Source organism: Ostrinia nubilalis, chromosome 2 (assembly GCF_963855985.1).
Source record: "Ostrinia nubilalis chromosome 2, ilOstNubi1.1, whole genome shotgun sequence".
NCBI classification, from domain to species: domain Eukaryota; kingdom Metazoa; phylum Arthropoda; class Insecta; order Lepidoptera; family Crambidae; genus Ostrinia; species Ostrinia nubilalis.
The window spans coordinates 13,483,696-13,504,659 of NC_087089.1; the positions used below are offsets into that span (position 1 = coordinate 13,483,696).

The 20,964-nt window shown below is 41.8% G+C and overlaps 1 protein-coding gene across 1 annotated transcript; it reads right to left on the bottom strand.

Moving 5' to 3' along the window:
- Positions 1-1,861: 1,861 nt before the first annotated feature.
- LOC135084594 (proteasome subunit beta type-6) lies at positions 1,862-3,495 on the bottom strand. The gene is made up of 4 exons (XM_063979370.1): positions 3,386-3,495; positions 2,922-3,194; positions 2,379-2,513; positions 1,862-2,186 (listed from the first exon to the last, which is right to left on the bottom strand). The coding sequence occupies exons 2-4, from the start codon at positions 3,184-3,186 to the stop codon at positions 1,909-1,911; spliced, it is 678 nt and encodes a 225-aa protein (XP_063835440.1). The 5' UTR covers positions 3,187-3,194; positions 3,386-3,495; the 3' UTR covers positions 1,862-1,908.
- Between the last annotated feature and the right edge of the window lie 17,469 nt (positions 3,496-20,964).

The window sequence follows — 20,964 nt, forward strand, 5'->3', positions numbered from 1 at the left end:
GCCATAGACAACGGGGTGTGTCGCGAGCGCTTGTTGCGTTACATCCAGCGCTGCCAGGCCGCTCTCGACTCTCGGCTGGATACCATCGAGGCGACTGTCGCGGGTGAGTGTCTCCACCGTGAACATAGACCATAGACAACGGGGCCCATAGTGTCGTAGCCAGAAGCGGCCATAGACAATGGTGTGTGTCGCGAGCGCTTGTTGCGCCACATCCAGCGCTGCCAGGCCGCTCTCGACTCCCGGCTGGATACTATCGAGGCGACTGTCGCGGGTGAGTGTCTTCCACCGTGAACATAGACCATAGACAATGGGGCCCATAGTGTCGTAGCCAGAAGCGGCCATAGACAACGGGGTGTGTCGCGAGCGCTTTTTGCGCCACATCCAGCGCTGCCAGGCCGCTCTCGACTCCCGGCTGGATACTATCGAGGCGACTGTCGCGGGTGAGTGTCTTCACCGTGAACATAGACCAGAGCTCAGCCCGGCCATAGACAATGGGGCCCATAGTGCCGCAGCCAGAAGCGGCCATAGATAACGGGGTGTGTCGCGAGCGCTTGTTGCGCCACATCCAGCGCTGCCAGGCCGCTCTCGACTCCCGGCTTGATACTATCGAGGCGACTGTCGCGGGTGAGTGTCTCCACCGTGAACATAGACCATAGAGCTCAGTCCGGCCATAGACAATGGGGCGTGTCGTGAGCGTCAATGGTGAAAGAGCGTCATTGACTATGGGTCTATGGGGCACAGATCAAGGATGAGTGTAGTTTAGTTAGACGCCTCACACGTAGCAGACTTACTCGACTCATCGACTCTCCATTGATGACCACTCAGCATGTAAAAAATCTTATGAGCAAATCGAACGCAGTGTTGAATAGAGCTCTGTGATTGAATCATATGTCATCCTGTGCGTTCACGAGCACTGTGAGACCTCATAGTAATGTTTGTGAATATGGGTGTAAGATCTTGAATAAATATTATAAAATAGTTTTTTTTACAATGCAGCAATTCACCATAGACAAGATTTTGGAGTGCAAAAACACTCAAAATCTTGTCTATGGTTACTTAGCTTTCGACAAATCGTCACAAATCATTCATAATTTGAAAATAAATAACAATACATGTATTGTTTCAGAACTGGAATCCCAAGACCCGCTGTTCGAAGACGACGAGACAGCGGAATACTTCCCGCGCACCAAGCAGACCATACAGATGCTGATGCGGGATCTCGACACCATGGAAGAGCTAGGCACCATCACATAAAGTGATCTACGATTGTAGTTTTTTACTTTATTATTACAATATTTATAGATCGTTTCATCCACGAAGACGCGCCCCACCATTCTCCGCTAATGTTTGAGTGTTTATCGGTACACGCTAAATTATCCATGAGTGCACACGCACACTACAATAATGACGCTCGGATTGCTGGATCAAACTCCCCGCACCCCGCGCTTCCCTCAACTAAAAATTGATGGGGCGCGTCTTCGTGGATGAAATGATCTATAACCATATCTCTGCAGGACATAATATTTTGCTTACAAAATATAATCACATTAAGTTGCCATAAAAAACTATTTGAAGTCCTGCAGTTAGTATTCATTTATCTGTATAATTAAATCAAGTAATGGATTAAAAATCTCTGAATATTATAAATATTGATGTGATAATTAAACGCTTGTAGTTCTTATTTAGAGGCTGTGTTCCATAATGAACTTTTATTTGCAAAATATCCACCGCTGATGTTTAGTTATTAGAAAATGCAATTGTTATTATTAAATAAGAACAATATAATCCTCATGTCTAAACCATGTTTTTTTACTCAGTTACCTCACAAACCTAAATGGGAATCGGAAAAAAAGGGCAGAAATGCGTTTAAATATTTTATTACCTTAAAATTACCCATACAAAAAACACTCAACCTTCATAGAACTTAGGCAGCTTATCACCCAGGATAACAGAGCGCTCTACGCCTGCCTCAGTGATCACTCCGAGACGAACTACACCTCCTGAGGACCCGTCACGGAGGATGGCCAGAGATAGTGTGTTTGTGACGAACTTGACTGCTTCTTCCTTGGTCATGTTGGGCTTGAAGTTGGCATCTACGTAACCATATACATAAGTGGAGCCAGAGCCTCCGATAGAAACAGCCTGCCGTTGCACCATACCACCAATGGGCACGGAGTAGATTTGACCTGTAAAGACATTTTATTGTTAATTTCTTTCTTGAACTCTTAATGTGAAGCCATGTGAAGGACAGTCATGACAAAATGTTTTTATGATCACCAAGCAATAAACTATGACAAGGTCCAAAGCTAAGGTTCACTTAACTAAGGATTTTTCTACAAGTTATAAGTGCACAATGAAGAACAGTGCACAATACACACCTCCTTTCTTCTTGTCCCATCCTGCGACCAAGATACCAGCCACAAGGGAGTCACGGTAGTTGTAGCAAAGCTCACGGAATATGGACGCTGCAGTCTGCACTAAGGGCTCTTCACCCAGCTCCATTTTATGGAAATCTGAAAGAAAAGTTATGATTGATTTAGATATAATTGCTTGACTTATGATGAATCCTTAGATAATCATATACAAGGCCTTACTTTGTTTGGCATTCAATTACAAATTATAATTTACAATTTCAGCCACTCTAATAGTTAATAGAAATGAATGTAATAAAATAGATCACAATCTCAAAATGTTTTTAGGAGCCATATCCAAAAATATTCTAAAGAAATTTAGAAGTTCTAATAAAAATGTAATTTTGCTGTATATGATCAGATTTCACGGGTGGGACCTGGAGTCCTGAAATACAGGGCTGCCCTACATTAGGCTCCAGTCACACCATTCTCTGTTCCTTCATAATGTATGTTTAATTCTAAATCATGTACCTACCTCAGAAATATAGCAAGATCGAAGAATAAACTTACTCAAATGGTATGTAACAATATCAGCTATGGCCTGGGTGTCTGCTGCTGACCCAGACCGACAGCAGTAAATATGGTCAGTAATCCTGGTCAGTTTGTCAGTGACCCTGTTCGCGATGTACGCCCCCGTCGTGGTGCGAGAGTCGGCACCGATCACGACTCCTCCGTTGAACTCGCAAGCCATGATAGAAGTCCCAGTGCTGTGGGGCGCACTCATCCACTCGGTCATGCCTGGATCGGCGTATGTGTTTATTACTGATGCGGCCATACTGGAAACTAGAAATAAAACACCGTTAAAAGTGAAGGATGCAGAAATTTAGGAGATGAGCAAGTTTAATACTGAGATGATGTGTATTACTTCTACAAAGCAATCATAAGTTTAGGTACAAACAGTAAGGTTATAATAAATTCAGACTAGATTTGTAAAGAATAATGAAGACTAATTTGTTATAAATAGAATTACTTACAATAAAATATGAATTTAGGCAAAGAATTACGAACAAATTCTGAAAGTCACGATTCCGATTCCGGTGCAAAAATGCTAAACAACTGTCAGTGTAACGTCAAACAATAGAAACTGACAAATCATTCAGTGCCGTTTTATGCAGCATGCTTTGCAGTTTCTGAAATAAAGTATCATCGAATATTTCATTTTAAGATGTTTAAAAATTAATCGTTCGTTTTATTTCACAATAATTTATGGTTAACTACATTAAAAAAAAAATATTTTACATTGCAATAAATAAATTCTTACAAATAAAAATATTGAAATATTTATTTTGAAATACGCAGTGGTGAAATGGAACGTGTTTACGTTCCATTGCACGGAGTCTGCGTGCTACGTGCATTATATTTTGTTTTAAGTTGTAACACTGTGGTTTAATTAATATAATTAATATAATTAAAATAACCGTGGGAGAGCCATGCTTCGGCACGAATGGGCCGGCTCGACCGGAGTGATACCACGGCCTCACAGAAAACCGGCGTGAAGCAGCACTTGTGTTGTGTTTCGCCGAGTGAGTGAGGGTACCGGAGGCCCACCCCCCCCCCCCCCTCCCCACCTCCTAATGATAGCGCAGTTAAAAACTATTTTACCCCAGGAGGGTACCAGCTGCGTTAGCGTTGGAGAATCCCTCCCTGGACATCCATGCTCAGGACACAACACACCTGAGCGTGGATGCCCAGGCCGCCCCTCGTACTCTGGGGAGGGCAAAACCGCGCTCAACACCTGGGGCAAGAGCAAATTTACCATGGCACCCCCTGCCACGCTGGCCGTGGACTTTTGCAATATCAGGGGCTTACACTCTAACCTCAATGCTGTTCACCACCACCTTGAGACAGCAAAGCCGGCCTTGCTTTTCTTAACCGAGACTCAGATATCGTCTCCTGCGGACACATCTTATCTCTCCTACCCTGGGTATAAACTGGAACATGCCTTTGTGCCTAGGGCCGGGGTGTGCGTGTACGTAGGGGGCAATATCAGTTCTCGACGCCTCAGCCACCTCGAAAGCAGGGACCTCTCCACCTTATGGCTCCGCGTAGACAGCGATGACCACCCCCGCGTCTACGCCTGCCTCTATAGGTCCCATAGCGGTGATGCCGAAACTGACCGACTCATTGAGCACGTCCAAATGGCTGCAGAATCAGTGCAGCAGCAGATCCCCTCTGCAGAGATCGTGATACTTGGCGATTTCAACGCCCATCACACCGAATGGCTCGGATCGAGCAAAACCGATCATGCAGGGAGATCTGTTCACGACTTCGCCTTCGCATATGGCTTGACACAACTGGTTACTACGCCCACGCGAATCCCAGATGTAGAGAGCCAAGAACCTTCACTGTTAGACCTTCTGCTGACTTCCCATCCGGATGGCTATCAGCTATCCGTTGGCGCCCCTCTGGGCTCCTCGGACCATTGCCTTATCCGGAGTACGGTGCCACTCACGTGCTCGCCGCGACCACGAGTTGCATGCAGTCGCCGCGTGTGGCACTACAGGTCAGCAGACTGGGATGAGATGCGGTCCTTCTTCGCATCTTACCCCTGGAGGCAGGTTTGCTTCACGCAGGATGATCCCAGCGTCGTTGCTGATCTTGTTACTGATGTGGTGCTGCAGGGTATGGAACTTTTCATACCGTCTTCTGTTGTTCCCATTGGTGGCAAATCTCAGCCTTGGTTTAGTCAATCCTGCAAAAAGGTTTTACGCCGGAAGCAGGAATCCTACCAAGCCTGGGCAAATGCAGCGAGGCTACGGGATGAAAACACCAGCGCATTAAAAAAGGAGTTTAACTTTGCCTCTAGGTCTTTCAAAAGAGTCATTGCAAGGGCGAAGTCGGAGCACATTGGTAGAATTGGTGGGAAGCTAGAGCGTCTTCCTTCTGGAACTCGTGCGTTCTGGTCTCTTGCCAAAGCTATCCAAGGAAATTTCTGCACGCCATCATTTCCACCCCTGCACATGGGAAACGGTTCGTTGGCCCACGATGCAAAGGAGAAAGCCGATCTTCTGGGCAAACTCTTTGCGTCCAACTCGACACTGGATGACGGGGGACATGAGCCACCGATTATACCAAGGTGTGAGAGCTGTATGCCGGATATCCGGTTCCACCAAAGCTCAGTACGCCTGGCTCTATTTTCCCTGGATATCCATAAGTCGAGTGGGCCCGATGGAATCCCTCCTATCGTGCTGAGGACGTGCGCTCCAGAGTTAGCACCGGTTTTAACGCGCCTTTTTCGGCTCTCCTACCTCTCTGGCATAGTCCCGACCTCATGGAGGACAGCTTTGGTGCACCCGATCCCTAAAAAAGGTGACCGCTCAAATCCGTCCAACTATAGGCCGATAGCAATCACCTCCTTGTTCTCGAAGATAATGGAATCCATTATCAACAGCCAGCTCCTTCGGTACCTAGAGGCCCACCAGTTGCTAAGTGACCGACAGTACGGTTTCCGTGGAGGTCGCTCGGCTGGTGATCTTCTGGTCTACTTGACACATTGTTGGGCACAGGCGATCGAGACTAAGGGGGAAGCATTGGCGGTCAGTTTGGATATGGCGAAGGCCTTCGATCGGGTTTGGCACAAAGCGCTTCTTTCGAAGCTCCCTTCCTATGGGCTTCCCGAGAAATTATGCGGATGGGTCGCCAGCTTTTTAGCAGACAGAAGCATTAAGGTCGTTGTCGACAGTAAATGCTCAGACTCTATGTCTGTGAATGCTGGTGTCCCCCAAGGCTGTGTGCTATCGCCTACGCTCTTCCTTCTGCATATCAATGATATGCTGCAAATTAGCGGCATTCATTGCTATGCGGACGACAGCACGGTTGATGCCGCTTATACCGGCCGCGCAAATATCTCTCGGGAGAACGTCATTGAGAGCCGTAACAAACTTGTGTCCGACATTGAAACCTCCTTGAAGGAGGTCTCAGACTGGGGTCGACGCAATTTGGTCCAATTTAACCCTACAAAGACACAAGTTTGCGCGTTCACCGCCAAAAAGTTGCCGTTTGTCGTATCCCGCTGTTTCGAGAGCACTCCCCTAACTGCCTCAGCCAATATCGGAATCCTTGGTGTCGACATATCGAGCGAAGTCCAGTTCCGTGGTCATTTAGAGGGTAAGGCTAAATTAGCCTCGAAGAAGCTTGGTGTGCTCAATAGATCGAGACGGTATTTCACTCCAGCCCATCGTCTGCAACTTTACAAGGCGCAGGTTCGGCCTCATATGGAATACTGTTCTCATCTTTGGGCAGGTGCACCCCAGTACCAGCTTCTCCCTCTGGACCGCATTGAACGGAGAGCAGCTCGAATCGTTGACTGCCAGGACATTTCGGATCGGCTTGACCCCTTGGCGCTGCGTAGAGATGTATCCTCACTGTGCATATTCTATCGCATGTATCACGGGGAGTGCTCCGAAGAATTATCCGGACTTATTCCTGCCGCCACTTTTCGCCACCGATCTACCCGACAGCACTTCCACCCCCAGCACTTAGATGGTTGGCAGTCCACAACAGTACGTTTCTCTAGAAACTTTCTGCCCCGTACAACCAAACTGTGGAATGGACTGTCGTCTGCGGTGTTTCCGGACGGATACGACCTGCAAGCTTTCAAGAGGAGAGCGTATCTTTACCTTAAAGGCCGGCAACGCACCTGTAACGCCCCTGGGTCTGCGGGTGTCTATGGGCGACGGTAATCACTTACCATCAGGTGATCCGTTTGCTCGTTTGCCTCCTATCACATAAAAAAAAAAAAAAAAAAAATATTTTAATTAATATTTTTGGTGAAAAGCAAGTTTGTAGTAAAATATTAATTAGCTATTATCATAAACGATACAGTATTCATTGGTTGCAATATGTGTCGGCAGATGGCGCTAGTTGTAGATAGATTAGACTTTTATTCAGTTGATAGATGGCGGTAGTTACTCATGGTTCTTGCTCGGGGTGTTGGGGTTTAGAAAAACTTTTTATTGGTGTAGGTCTTGGATTCGAATCCCGGGGCAGGACCATAGATTCCTAGACTATGCACGTAAACATTTTTTCAAGTGTTTACAGCTTTAAAACGTAAGATTGGAACTCGTCCCAATTATTGAATAAGGGTTAATAATAGTAAGTAGGTAATTTAATCAGTGTTAAAAAAAGAAATTTTGATAGTAAATTTACTTTACAATGGATAATAGAGTCTTCAAGTCATAAGAGTTATAGAACTTCGGAGTCCAGATCCTGACAGGAATTTTCGTGTTAACAGACAAATAAATCACAATAATAATAATTTATTCAAATAAATGTGCCGTGTGGGGACGGCCATAAAGAATACTCTTCCCCACCGCCAACAGGAGGCGTGTCGTAAGAGGCGACAAAATCCCTGCAGCACCGGACGGGCAGCAGCGTCTGCGTGCGAAACCTTATAAAAAACTGCGATCGCCAACCCGCCTGCCAAGCGTGGCGATTAAGGCAAATCCCCCCATGGAGAGGAACAAAAAAACACGGCCCCTAGTCCCCGGCGGCCCCACTATCCCGGGCCACGGTAGCGGTCACGGTAACGGTGGGGCGAGGGGTGCTAAGAATCACCGGGTACCGACAGGCTACCAACCCCGACGACCTCTGGCCCTGGCAACATTTAACACTCGCACGCTGCGGACTGACGTGAGGCTCGCCGAACTCGAGGAAGAACTGAGCAGGTTGCGGTGGGATATCGTAGGATTATGCGAAGTCCGAAGAGAGGGGGAGGACACCATAATCCTGAAATCCGGAAACCTGCTCTATTTCCGGGAGGGCGACCAGCAGTCCCAGGGTGGTGTCGGGTTTATCGTCCACAAGTCCCTTGTCAACAACGTGGTCCAGATCGAGAGTGTTTCGGCGAGGGTAGCGTACCTTATACTCAGAATCACCAAACGGTATTCGCTGAAGGTCATACAGGTATACGCACCGACCACGGAACACCCCGACGACGAAGTGGAGACTATGTATGAGGATATTTCCAGAGCCATACATAGCTCCCGGTCCCATTTTACCGTTGTGATGGGGGACTTCAACGCGAAGCTGGGTAGACGAAGCGATAATGAGCTGAAAGTGGGGCAATTTGGGTATGGAGAGAGGAACGCACGTGGCCAACTGCTGGCTGGCTTTATGGAGAGGGAGGGCCTCTTTATGATGAACTCCTTCTTCAGGAAGCCAAAACAGCGAAAGTGGACATGGCTGCATCCCAATGGCGCTATAAAAAATGAGATCGACTTCATCTTGTCGACGAAGAAGCATATATTCAATGATGTCTCTGTGATCAACTCGGTCAAAACAGGAAGCGATCACCGAATGGTAAGAGGCACATTGAATATCAGACCCAAGCTCGAGAGGCGTCGACTGATGAAGTCTACGCTCCGCCCAGCGCCCATCCAACTCCAAAACCCCGAAAGCTTTCAGCTCGAGTTGCAAAATCGTTTCGAATGCCTAGGAGACTGCGAAAATGTGGACGAATACAATGACAGGTTCGTGGAAATTGTCCAAACGACTGGGTCTAAGTTCTTTAAAACCCGTCGTCCAAAAGGAACCAAAAAGATCTCTGTACTCACCAATAAACTTATGGAAGAGAGACGAAACTTGGTTCTGCAGTCCTCTGAAGATGCTGCTCAGTATCGGCATCTTAACAGACAGATCTCCAAGTCTTTGACTCGCGATCTACGCCAATTTAATACAGATCGTATTAAAGAGGCGATTGAGCGTAACAAAGGCTCTAAAGTGTTCGCTAGGGATCTGTCTGTTGGCCAAAGTCAACTGACCAAGCTGAAGACCGAGGATGGCAGAGACATCTCGTCGGGGCCTGAGTTATTGGAAGAGGTTGAGAAGTTCTACGGACAATTATACACGAGTGTACGAACACCTGTCACAAATCTAGCCGAAGACCCAAGAGCTAGACTGACCCGACACTACACCGAAGATATCCCGGACGTCAGCCTGTACGAGATTAGAATGGCTCTCAAACAGCTGAAAAACAACAAGGCACCGGGTGATGATGGAATCACGGCTGAGCTTCTGAAAGCAGGCGGAACGCCGGTACTAAAGGCTCTTCAGAGGCTGTTCGATTCCGTCATACTTGAGGGAAAAACGCCTACGGCATGGCACAGAAGTGTGGTGATACTTTTTTTCAAAAAAGGCGACAAAACCTTGTTGAAAAATTATAGACCCATCTCACTTCTGAGCCATGTCTACAAGCTGTTTTCGAGAGTCATTACGAATCGTCTCGCTCGCAGGCTCGACGACTTCCAGCCTCCCGAACAAGCCGGTTTCCGAAAAGGCTTTAGTACCATAGACCACATACATACGCTACGGCAGATTATACAGAAGACCGAGGAGTATAATCAGCCACTTTTTCTGGCGTTTGTGGACTATGAAAAAGCCTTCGACTCGATCGAGACCTGGGCAGTGCTACAGTCTCTCCAACGGTGCCAAATTGACTATAGATACATCGAAGCGCTGAAGGGCTTGTACGAAAACGCCACAATGTCGGTCCGCCTCCAGGATCAGAACTCGAAACCTATCCAGTTGCAGCGAGGGGTGAGACAGGGAGATGTCATATCTCCGAAACTGTTCACCACCGCCCTGGAAGATGTTTTCAAGCTTCTGGACTGGAGCGGATTCGGCATAAATATCAACGGCGAGTATATCACCCACCTTCGTTTCGCGGACGATATCGTAGTCATGGCTGAGACCGTGGAGGACCTAAACACAATGCTCGATGGCCTCAGTAGAGCCTCTCAACAAGTGGGTCTTAAAATGAACATGGACAAGACAAAAATTATGTCAAATGCCCGTGTTGTACCCACTCCTCTGAAGGTTGGAGACACTACACTCGAAGTTGTTGACAATTATGTATACCTGGGACAAACAGTCCAGTTAGGTAGGTCCAACTTCGAGAAAGAGGTTAATTGTCGAATCCAACTCGGCTGGGCAGCGTTCGGGAAGCTTCGCGAAATTCTCGCGTCCGAAATACCGCAGTGTCTCAAGTCAAAAGTATTTGACCAGTGTGTGTTGCCAGTGATGGTGTATGGCTCTGAGACGTGGTCGCTTACTATGGGCCTCATAAGAAGGCTCAAGGTCACCCAAAGAGCGATGGAGCGTGCTATGCTCGGAGTTTCCCTGCGTGATCGAATCAGAAATGAGGAGATCCGTAGGAGAACCAGAGTGACTGACATAGCCCGCAGAATCGCTAAAATCAAGTGGCAGTGGGCGGGGCACATAGCTCGAAGAGCTGATGGCCGCTGGGGCAGAAAAGTTCTTGAGTGGCGACCACGAGCTGGAAGACGTAGCGTGGGCAGGCCTCCCACTAGGTGGACCGACGATCTGGTGAAGGTCGCGGGAAGTACCTGGATGCAAGCGGCGCAGGACCGGTCTTTGTGGAAATCCTTGGGGGAGGCCTTTGTCCAGCAGTGGACGTCTTTCGGCTGAAACGAACGATTCAAATAAAATTCTTCTAAACAAGTACATATTTCACTGTATTCATGTATCTACTCAAAAGCATATTTTGTGAATTGTGTGGAATCGCAAACTGGCAAATATTGTTAAAAATGCGGAGTCAGCATAGCGTGGGTGTCCTCCACTCATTAGCAGTCCTTGTCCCCCAAAAGCGAGTCTTTTGTAAAAAACTACTCATTCACCACGCACCATTTTGTACGTCATCCCAAAAACGATGTTTATTTAAAAGTTATAAAAGACCATCCGCATTGAATGAGCTGACGTTTTTGATAAATCACTATTTTATTCGACATATTCATTTAATGGATATAGGATTTATTTATTCATGAAGTTTTCGATTCGCCACCGTTGTTCAAAACGATAGCACGCTCGCGTCTTAGAAATATCGTGGATCGGTATAACTCCCGACTAGTCGGATTCAACGTCTTGATATTTGGGATTTTGAGAATTTTTTATTTTATGTTTTATCGTATTATTATGATATTGCGTGAAAAACAATTTTAAGATCCAATTTTTCTTTATAATCTGTTATCCTTCTTTTAATACCTTTTATTTGCAAGGGATATTAATGAGGGCTTTCGTTTTTATACTTAACAGTTGGCACCCCTGGCGATTGACAGGACCTTACTCTACAGTGGCGCCATCTTGATGAGTGCAAATACGATAGTCCTCCTACCACTTTAGCGCTCACAAGTTGGCGCCACTGTCTTTGCGACTAGCAAGTGACAGGACCTTACTCTACAGTGGCGCCAACTGGTGAGCGCTAAAACGATAGCCCTCATTCTCACCAGATTTAAATGTATTATTATTGTAAACAGAGCTTATGCCTGCTTTTCGAATTTTGAAACTTTAAAAGCTCCTAAAGCTTGATTCAGTGCAAAAACAGACAAATAGTTTAAAAGGAAAAAACTGCCAACGGAACTTCTTAGCAAGTATCAAATTTGTCTAAGCCCGGTAGTTTACCGTTTAGCTGCGCAGCAATAAGTAGGCGTATTATTGAGCCCGGCTATGGAAGTGGCTGTCAATCGTTGAATAATGACGCGTGCGGTGGCGACGTTTTGCCATTTATTTATTTTATATCGCGACTCCCCCGCGGCCGAGACAATGGCCAGATGTTGATATTTTTTCTGCATTACAATGTATTTTACGTTTAACTTTTGTTGGGATACCCTCGTGCCATCAGATGGCATGTCAACCGTGGCATGATGCGCGCATTTGAATGCAGTAGCTGAAGTCCGTTGGGCTGCAAAAAGATGGACCGTTGTTCATCAAACAAATGTTACGAAACTATTGCGATTGAAAGGATGAAAAGGCTCTGCTAAAGAGTAATAGAAATACTGGTTAACAATATTCAGTCACTCATTTATTCATTGTAATTTAGGTTCTAAAACGCGATCTCCATTACGAAAGCTCTACTAAGTTTTTGTAGAGCACACCATGATAAAGTCACTCAGGTAAAGACACCAGAGTTCTTGCTCTAAGAATATTTATTTATTTCTGTTTTCACAGTAAATGTAGCTATGTACTTGCGTGTCTAAGTACACATAAAATTAGCTTTCATACAAAAGGGACCATAAGTATTGAGAGTATCTCAAGCAATAAGTAATTGTTCTTAGAAACTCGTCAATATCAAAGTGCGAAAAAATTCTCTCAAAGGCATAGTTGATATTGGCTTCACGCCAGTCGCGCAATCCAAACTCGGCCCAAGTTATGAAACCCCACTGTGGACCCCACTCGTGTCTGGGGTCAGATAAATCTAACTAGATTGGTAAGCACCAATAAAGAGCAGATTTGTTAAGGCTGGGCACGGTCTTATGTGAATGGAGGTAGACAAGGCTCCTTTCAGGAACCTTGATCGCTTTGATATGTATATATGATACCTGCCTACCTGAAATAGGTAAGAGTTTTGAAGTCTGAAATGAAAACACATATGTTGTATAAGTAGAATCATGAATGAAGGGTTATCTTGGCGATTCTCGATAGATAGAATAGATTGTAGAGACAAAAGAAATAAAAAATATGAGAAATCTTTTATAGTCCAAGGAAAATTTAAGAAGTTGGCGAGTACTAGAGACTTTTAAGTTACCTACTTCGTCACTTTAAAAGCTATTAGCTTTTCAATCACGTATAAAAACTAAGACGCAAAGCACACAAAATGGAGCTTGAAATGCAATTATTCGCTATTTCTTTATACCCTACAACGGCAGATAGACACGTCCACGGTTCATCTCAACTCCAAACATGTCTTCATTTAATGAGATTATCTCCGCTTTTTATCCGGATCTTGCAAACATCGTAATCGTAAAACGTATCTCGTCTAGCTCAGAGACGCTCGCCCTAAATCCGCGACCCCAATGGCGGCCCATTGAGCTTTTTTGTCCTTCCCGTGCCAACAAAGGCTTCCCTTTATATAAATTTGATACGATATTTCATTGTAAGCACGCGCCGGACCGCTCGCGAGCATTTTTATATTTTTTTCGTCTATATTTATGTCGGGACAGGGTGGTGGTGTGGGGTGGACGGCGGTGTGAGAGAGGGCGGCTCCTAAAAAGTTATGTATTTTTTCTCCTCTTTTTTCCCATCGACGTGATGAAACGGCGAGCGATATTGATCCGGCCACGTTGGCAGTATGTTATGGCACTCTTGGACGCGAGTTTCCTTTTTATTCAACGGATATTGTTGGCTTGAAGTTGAGACTTGAATCGTTTAAGTTTAGTTCTTCTAGATTTAGGTATAAAGTTCTTTACAAGTATGATAACCACAGATAGGCACATCTAATAAATTCACTGTCGACCTGACATTCGTTTGAAGAATTCTTATTTCTCAATTACTTTAAAAATATTAACATAATTCAAATTGTGTGTATAATTTTTGACTAAAATGTTACCTTAAATTAGTTTGGTCAGCATAAGTACTAAATTAGTGAAAGCATTAGCAATATCTATCTATTCCGTGCTAAGGTTAATCCATAGATGTTTTCAGCAAAGTAAGTTTCACTTTTGGGAAAACTTTCAGTCTGAAATCACATGTCAATTGTTTTAGTCGAGTTAGCCAAACTCCGACATTAGGTCATTGAGTCCTGAAAAGCCTTTTTCCATAAATGACCTATTTCCAAAATATTATTTCTCTAAGTTGATTCTGAATTGGTCATTTGTTTCATGCTATTCTTATGGTCACTGAATCCCGAAAAGTCAATCATTTAAATGACCTAATATCTGAAAAGATTATTTCTAAGTTGCTGTAAGTACCAGCCTAAAACTGGATAGTGAGGCGCCTGGATGTGCCTGAATGGCACTGGAGCGCGCGCGCAGGTGTGTCGCGGCCATCCTTTATGCGCGGCAAGCTGCGTGCGGACCACGCGCTTGTATACAGGGGGCTCCAAAATAGGTCTTATTATCTTAGAGATATAGAGCTAATTTAGGAGTAGTTGCCAAATCAGGATGGGCTACAAGAAGGCCTTATTATTTTAGTTTAGGTTTACGTTTATTTTAAATAGACGAGTTAATTAATTTGAATGATTTTTGACATGGAGTGTTGGAGAAGTTTCGTATTAGATTGGATGTTTTTTCTGTGATTTTCAAAATAAGATCCTTCATTAAGTAAAAATACTTGTTTGTGTGTGGAATATTTTTTGCGATATTATGGAGTTGTAAGTCCTGAAAGGTCCCGTTTTTGCAACAATAGTAATCAAAATTAGGTCAGTTGTTTATTTTATTTACTCCATTTGTTGTTGTAGCAAAAAAAATAATCAATTTTAACATTATTTTACACGTTTCAACTGCGTAACTATGTACCGTGATAACCTCTTAAATGTGTTTGCTTAATATACATTCGCGATTTTTCTCGTGTAATTATTCTTAAAATTCAAACAAAAAACTATTGTGTCTTGCATATTCAAATCGATAATAATTATTCACGGTTATAGTAATATTTTACGTCATTTGTTGTATCAGTCTTTTTCGTAATGACGACTGTGAAGTAAAAATAGCAAGTAACATCCATGAGAATTAGTTTAAAAATAGACTCATTAATATTTATTGTTCATTACCGTGTACTGTTTTACATTATTTGTGGTACTTTTTCAGACCGTGATAGTGACACACATGAAAGAGAACTAAAATGTTAATCATAGAGTAGATTTTAAAAACTAAATATAGGTTTTCAGTTGTCACAGGCTCAAAATTGTGACTGACTTTCGGGCTCACAATCTTTTTTTGGCTCATAATAGTGTCCTGAAGAAGTGGCAGGGTTAAAATTAGGTAGGTATATTGGTCATATAAAAATACAATAAATTGCAAAAAAGGAAAAAATAAGTAACAATTTCTCTAAGGATGTAGAGTTCTCTAGTTACCAATAATAAGCGTATATTTAGATGTATGTGTTTTACTTCCTGTGACAGTCAAGAACATTACGAAAATCATTATCTTTTATAGGTAAGTATGATATTCCGTTAGCTATCCAAGTAAATTATACAACTGTTTCTTACCTATTTAGATCTAGTGGCCTAATTTTTAACTTATAAAGCTTATTTTAGGTGTGATGGTGGTACCTTCACGAAATAATCATAAAAAAATCTTACCCACTAACCATTGTAAATAAACTGATTTGAAGATTATATTAATGAGTGCATGTGTACTACTGCTACCAGTTTTTTTTTTAATTTTTTACTGTATAAATTATAAAATAATTTAAGAATAGGCTAGTTGAAACAGCATCTGTTTAAATACTGTAAAGTTTCAAGAAAAACTTTATATGTTTCTTATGACAAATCATAATTTTTATAGTTACTCTGTTTGCCGACATTAAAACATCTTTGTACATATTTTAATACAGTTGAAACCAAAATATGTAATGTTATAAAAGAGTTAAACCACATTTTGTATTTCTTTATGGTAGTAGGTGTCGTGACGTCATCGGTAAAAAACACCTGTGATAACACGATACGGTAAAAATAGTTTATACTCCTCATTAATTTTAAATTAGAATGCGAAGCGAACAATTGAATTTATTTTTTTATTCTTTTAATCGTTTGCACCACCTTAAGCGATAGGTAGGTTACCTATTACTTGATATGCCAGTAGTTTTTCAAAGAGTAAAGCATGAATATTCCGTGCCTAAGTTTAACTTAGTTCTAGATTACGATATAAACATTTATTTAAAACAGAACATGTGAAACAAAAGGGTTCAACCTTAAATTGGACAAGCCATGTTTTTAACATTATTCATTGTTTTTAGACTTTATCTCCTTTGGTACTTTGTCATTAACTGAAGGGTTAAATTGATATAAAAAGAGGACTTCCTATATTTTTTAAGAATATATTTCCGAAAGATGCAAGTTATTACTTTGCCCATTTATCTCAATTTCAATACACGCTGTATCCCAATCGAAAAAAGGTTCGAATGTGCGATCGTATTTTTTTCGGACACCGCTGCCGTTTTGTCCGAACTCGCAAGCGCATAGGGGGCACAATTCTGGGTACTCTTTGGGGTCACTTTTTGGAGATTACGCTGCATTGTGGGCTGACGAACGTGCCCAAAAAAAGCTGTTGACCGGGCTTTTTTTGCCCAACGGATAAAATCGGATAAATGCCCAGTTGGCATCGGTTACATCTTGATCTCGAGTTTTGAGTGTGCGGAAAATCGGCAACTGATAAAAATCTTCCAATCAAGATATCGTGTGTCGTGAAATTGGTTAGTTTTTGAGCCAATTGCATGTAAATGGGGCTGGGGCTGGGGCACGTGGCTGACAGCTGCTGAAGAGAAAAATTATTCTGTTAGTTAATTGAGTCGTATCTTTTGAGATTTAGGATAAAGTTACAGTACAATTTGGAGTTGTGTTGATTGGTAGCAAAGTAGTAGTCCCTTTAAAACTAGCTTTGCAAAGAAGCAGACATGATTCATATGGATTGAGATAAGTAAAGCAATCAATTTGTAGCAACTGTTTAAAGGTTTAGTGATTTGGACTCGAGAGGTTACTGTATAGGTTTCCAGGTGAGCCACGGTAAAAATAAACTTCTTACCGATGGAGGATACATGGGATGACCTTAGTGGTCACAACCCATATGACTGTTCCTCCTTGTAAAAGCTCAATCAGAATCTTAGCAGTTCCCTTCCTTTCCTTTGCCTTTGTTTATTTAAGAGAACTGGCCGTTCACCAACCGTTGAATGAAAAAGTATTGTTTCGCGTTCTTCTTTTTCATGCGACTGGCTAGCTGCGTTTGCAAAAAAAAACAATCACTTTAAAAATTGAATTCTTTGAAATTCAAATATCCTGACCTTGCCGATGTAAACTAAAATGACGTTAACTGTGTCGCGTGATTAGTGCCAGTTCATCAGAATGTAAAAGAAAACATAAAAACCGCTGCATGTGCTTACCTGTGCAAAAATGCTACCGATCATCACGTTTCTTCGCTTTGTTATTGATGTAAGCACATAAAACACACATCATGTTTGATGTTATATTATTTATTTGTAAGTACCTACTAGCTTTTGCCCATGTGGAAATTGGCTTGTCACTGAAAGACTGTAGCAGATGTCCCCCTTCAAAAACCAGGACAAAAACTATCCTATATTTTTCTTCTTGATAAAATAATTAACTAAACCTTTCTCATGAATAACTTTATTTATTGCTAAAAACCACAAGAAAATGAGTTAAGTAGTTTTTAATTTATCTAGAACAGATAGGTAGATATAAGAGAAGAAATACCTAATAATACAGTTAGCAAAGTTATTTTTTGCCTTCTATACGTCTCATAAATGCTCATCGCATATTATGTAGCGAGGACCTAAATTACTGATATCAAGCCGTGAAGGAAAACGTTTACTCGGATTGGAAGGATAAATATTCTTCCATTTTCTTCCCAAGTTCAAATCAATGCCCATTATGCACCCTTGTTGAGATCTTAGGAGGGTCGCACACAATCCCGGAAGCGCGTTTGACATGCGCACGCGAGCGCCAAAAAAGTCAAAATAATACCTTTTTAAAAACGCCCTAAATGCGGAAGCGTGCCGTGTGTGTGCCCTTTGCGGTTTTTTATTAAAAAGCAATCTGACGCTTTGTTCGTTAGGTGATGACGTATCTGTTATGTACGAGTATTTGGGGCATGACTTTTTTTATAGAGTGGTTTTTTAAATTGTAATGTAAGGTCGATTTGGATTGATTTCAAGTGTCATTAAGTATATCTAGCTACTTAATTATTTAAACACATTTGAATAACAGTTTAGTCGTTTTTCTGGAGCGTAAAGCAAAACTAAGTTGGTAAAACGTTTTTTTCTTCAGTCAGGATAGAGTTTTTAATTAATCATACACTATCTACAATATAGCTTTAAAGCTCACGAATGCACGATGCATATCACACTAACATTTGACCCTAGCAGCATTCGAACCGCAATCTATGGTAAGTAGTTGTAGCTTGGCACGCCACTAGACCTGCCAATCCATCCTTTTAGTTCAGTTGAAGAAAATTATTCTAACTGTAGGGTCAGTTTCTTCCCATCGCTTTTTTCAAAAACAACTTGCCCTCTTTTATGACAGAGTCAATTGCCCAATAATCACGAATTACCACAAAAAGACGTGTAAAAAGGTCCCCCTGTTTTTTAAAGGGCACCGATTATTACCTCCTTTGTAAGGGAGTTTTTTGTCAAATGTAATGCTTCAGTAAAACAAGTCTCTTTTTATTGGGGTGCAAGTTGTGGGGAAACAGTAACTTTTTATGATGCTTGTCAGATACTTACGTATCAAGTTATTTTAAAGTGTGGTGCACAAAACTGCATTTAAATGCATATTTTGTGTGAGTTACACCACCTTGGTTTAACCGGTGTTTTTTGTATGAAGTTTGACAGACTTTTGTAAAGTAAGATGGTGCAACCCACCCAGGCTAAAATGGTACCTACATTTTATTCAGCGCTTGACTGAAATAACAAGGAATTTTGAAATGGAAAAGTATTGTGAATGCAAAATACAAATAACAATGGCAATTTCTTTAGGAATTTGTATTACAGTACATTATGTGTTACGGAAAAAACAGCTGTTCCTTACAAATGATGACTAATTATTAAACGAAAACAATGATTAAGTACAGTTCGGATGACAAATAGGTAAACTTTCAACATTTACTAACACATTATGAAACACCACTTCTTTAAATCGTCTAAAAATGCAATGCAATTACTATCCAGCAATTTGGTTTATTTTGTAGTTCTTAACACAGATTTACGTATACATATTACGATAAGTCAATAATTATAGAAGTACTGCTGAGCTTATAAAGAGCTTTCTTCCAGCCGCCCACAGTGCAAAATATAGAAAGGTTACGTGGGACTTACCCTGCCAGGAGTTTTCTTTTCGAGTCATACAAGTTTTCAACCGCGTGTCATTACTATTGGTCATTTGGCTCTAGCATCCATTTGCGTTTTCTTCTTCATCATCATCATCATCATCATCACCAGGTTGGTCATTAAGTCTCCACTCCAGGAAGACGACCTTCCCTGTACGGTACTATTCCCACCTCTCGTTCCCACCGCTGCAACTCCTGTGCAGCCAGGATCTACAGCTTGACCGCCAATATAAAACCCGACCTTCCCTGTACCAGTAGCACACGATTTGGCATACATCCTCCACGCTGGCTTGGGTTGAAAAGATCTGATGATCTCTTAGATATTATCCTGACTGTACCCACATATCTTAACGACCTATTTAGTATTAGTTAGGACGTTTCCACTGTTGTCCTTTCACATACTTAAATGTTATTTTAGCTATCTTTACAATAAATACGGATAATGCGGCCTTTTTTAATCGGTTCGAAGTAGAGCGAAGCAAATATTAGTTTTAGGCACATAAACTTCAAATGAATTACGCGACCTATGTATTTAGGTAATTTATGGTAACTACATATGAGGAAAAGTTTAATTATAATGCAAAAAACACTTGATTAAGATGTTTTAAGATAAGGCGACGATTAAATACCTCAGAAGACATGGCACATCGATACATAAAATAAAATGTTACGTTTGTCTGTTACATCAAAATAAGAGCTTTTTTAACTGACATATTAGTCGTGTTATGGACTTGCATGGGTTTGAATCCTATTAAGTAGGAGCAATATAAAGTGTGATGAGTGCGAGCATAATAATTATAATTTTCTGTATGTGATTCAATCGAATTTATATCTACCGTTAACATTATCCATAAAAATAAGCACCAATGTGACTAGTAGGCTATTTTTGCCTATAGTTAAACTACACGCTTTTTAATGTAAGCTGTAAGATAGGCAAGAAGTGTTGTAATTAATTTAAATTAATGAATAAATTACTTAGTCAATCGAATACGGATAAAGTTTGATACATTTTACCTATTTTTTAGAGTTACAACTTTTTATGTTGACACTGAATTGTACTCAATTAGTTTTAAACGATTTCCATCAAAAGTTAATATAATTTTTCTTTTGTTTTTCTTTCTTCGTATTAATTAATCCCACGGTGGTCTTTGACTGGACACTTTTTAAGAGAAAAGTAAGTTTTCAAAGGGCTCCGCGCCGTTATTTCGTATCTCCAAGCAGTCCTAACCAAACAATCTAATTTTAATGCCATTGTCCACTAATCAAGGTAAAAGGATTTCCTATTGCAAAAACATAACCCTTTTTTACCGGGGTACCGTTACTCGGTAATATTTGGAACAACATTTTTATGGTCTACGTCGGCGGGTGTCTTTTGTTGTCACAAAAGAATGCATTTGCATATTCAGGCTTGGATTTTTGCATATTGTTCCTGTCACATTGTAGGTCCCTGCCTATTCGTGACAAAGAGTTGAGCTATAAAATTTAAATCGAAAAGAACTTGTTTGTCGATTGTTTTACGAAGAAAAGAATCCTCAGAAACAACGTCCAGTTTCGGCACAACCATAGCACAACGTAAACGGATTAGCATTCTAATGTAAAACTGTTTGTTTGAAATAAACATTTGCCGCTATTTACATTTTGTTACATTTCTTTTAGAGGTTACCATTGTTTTAGGTTTATTTTTATGTGCCATGTTATTTTTGTTTCAAGGTTTTTTTAATTGTTGCATTTTAATTGAATATACATTGTACATTAATGTCTTC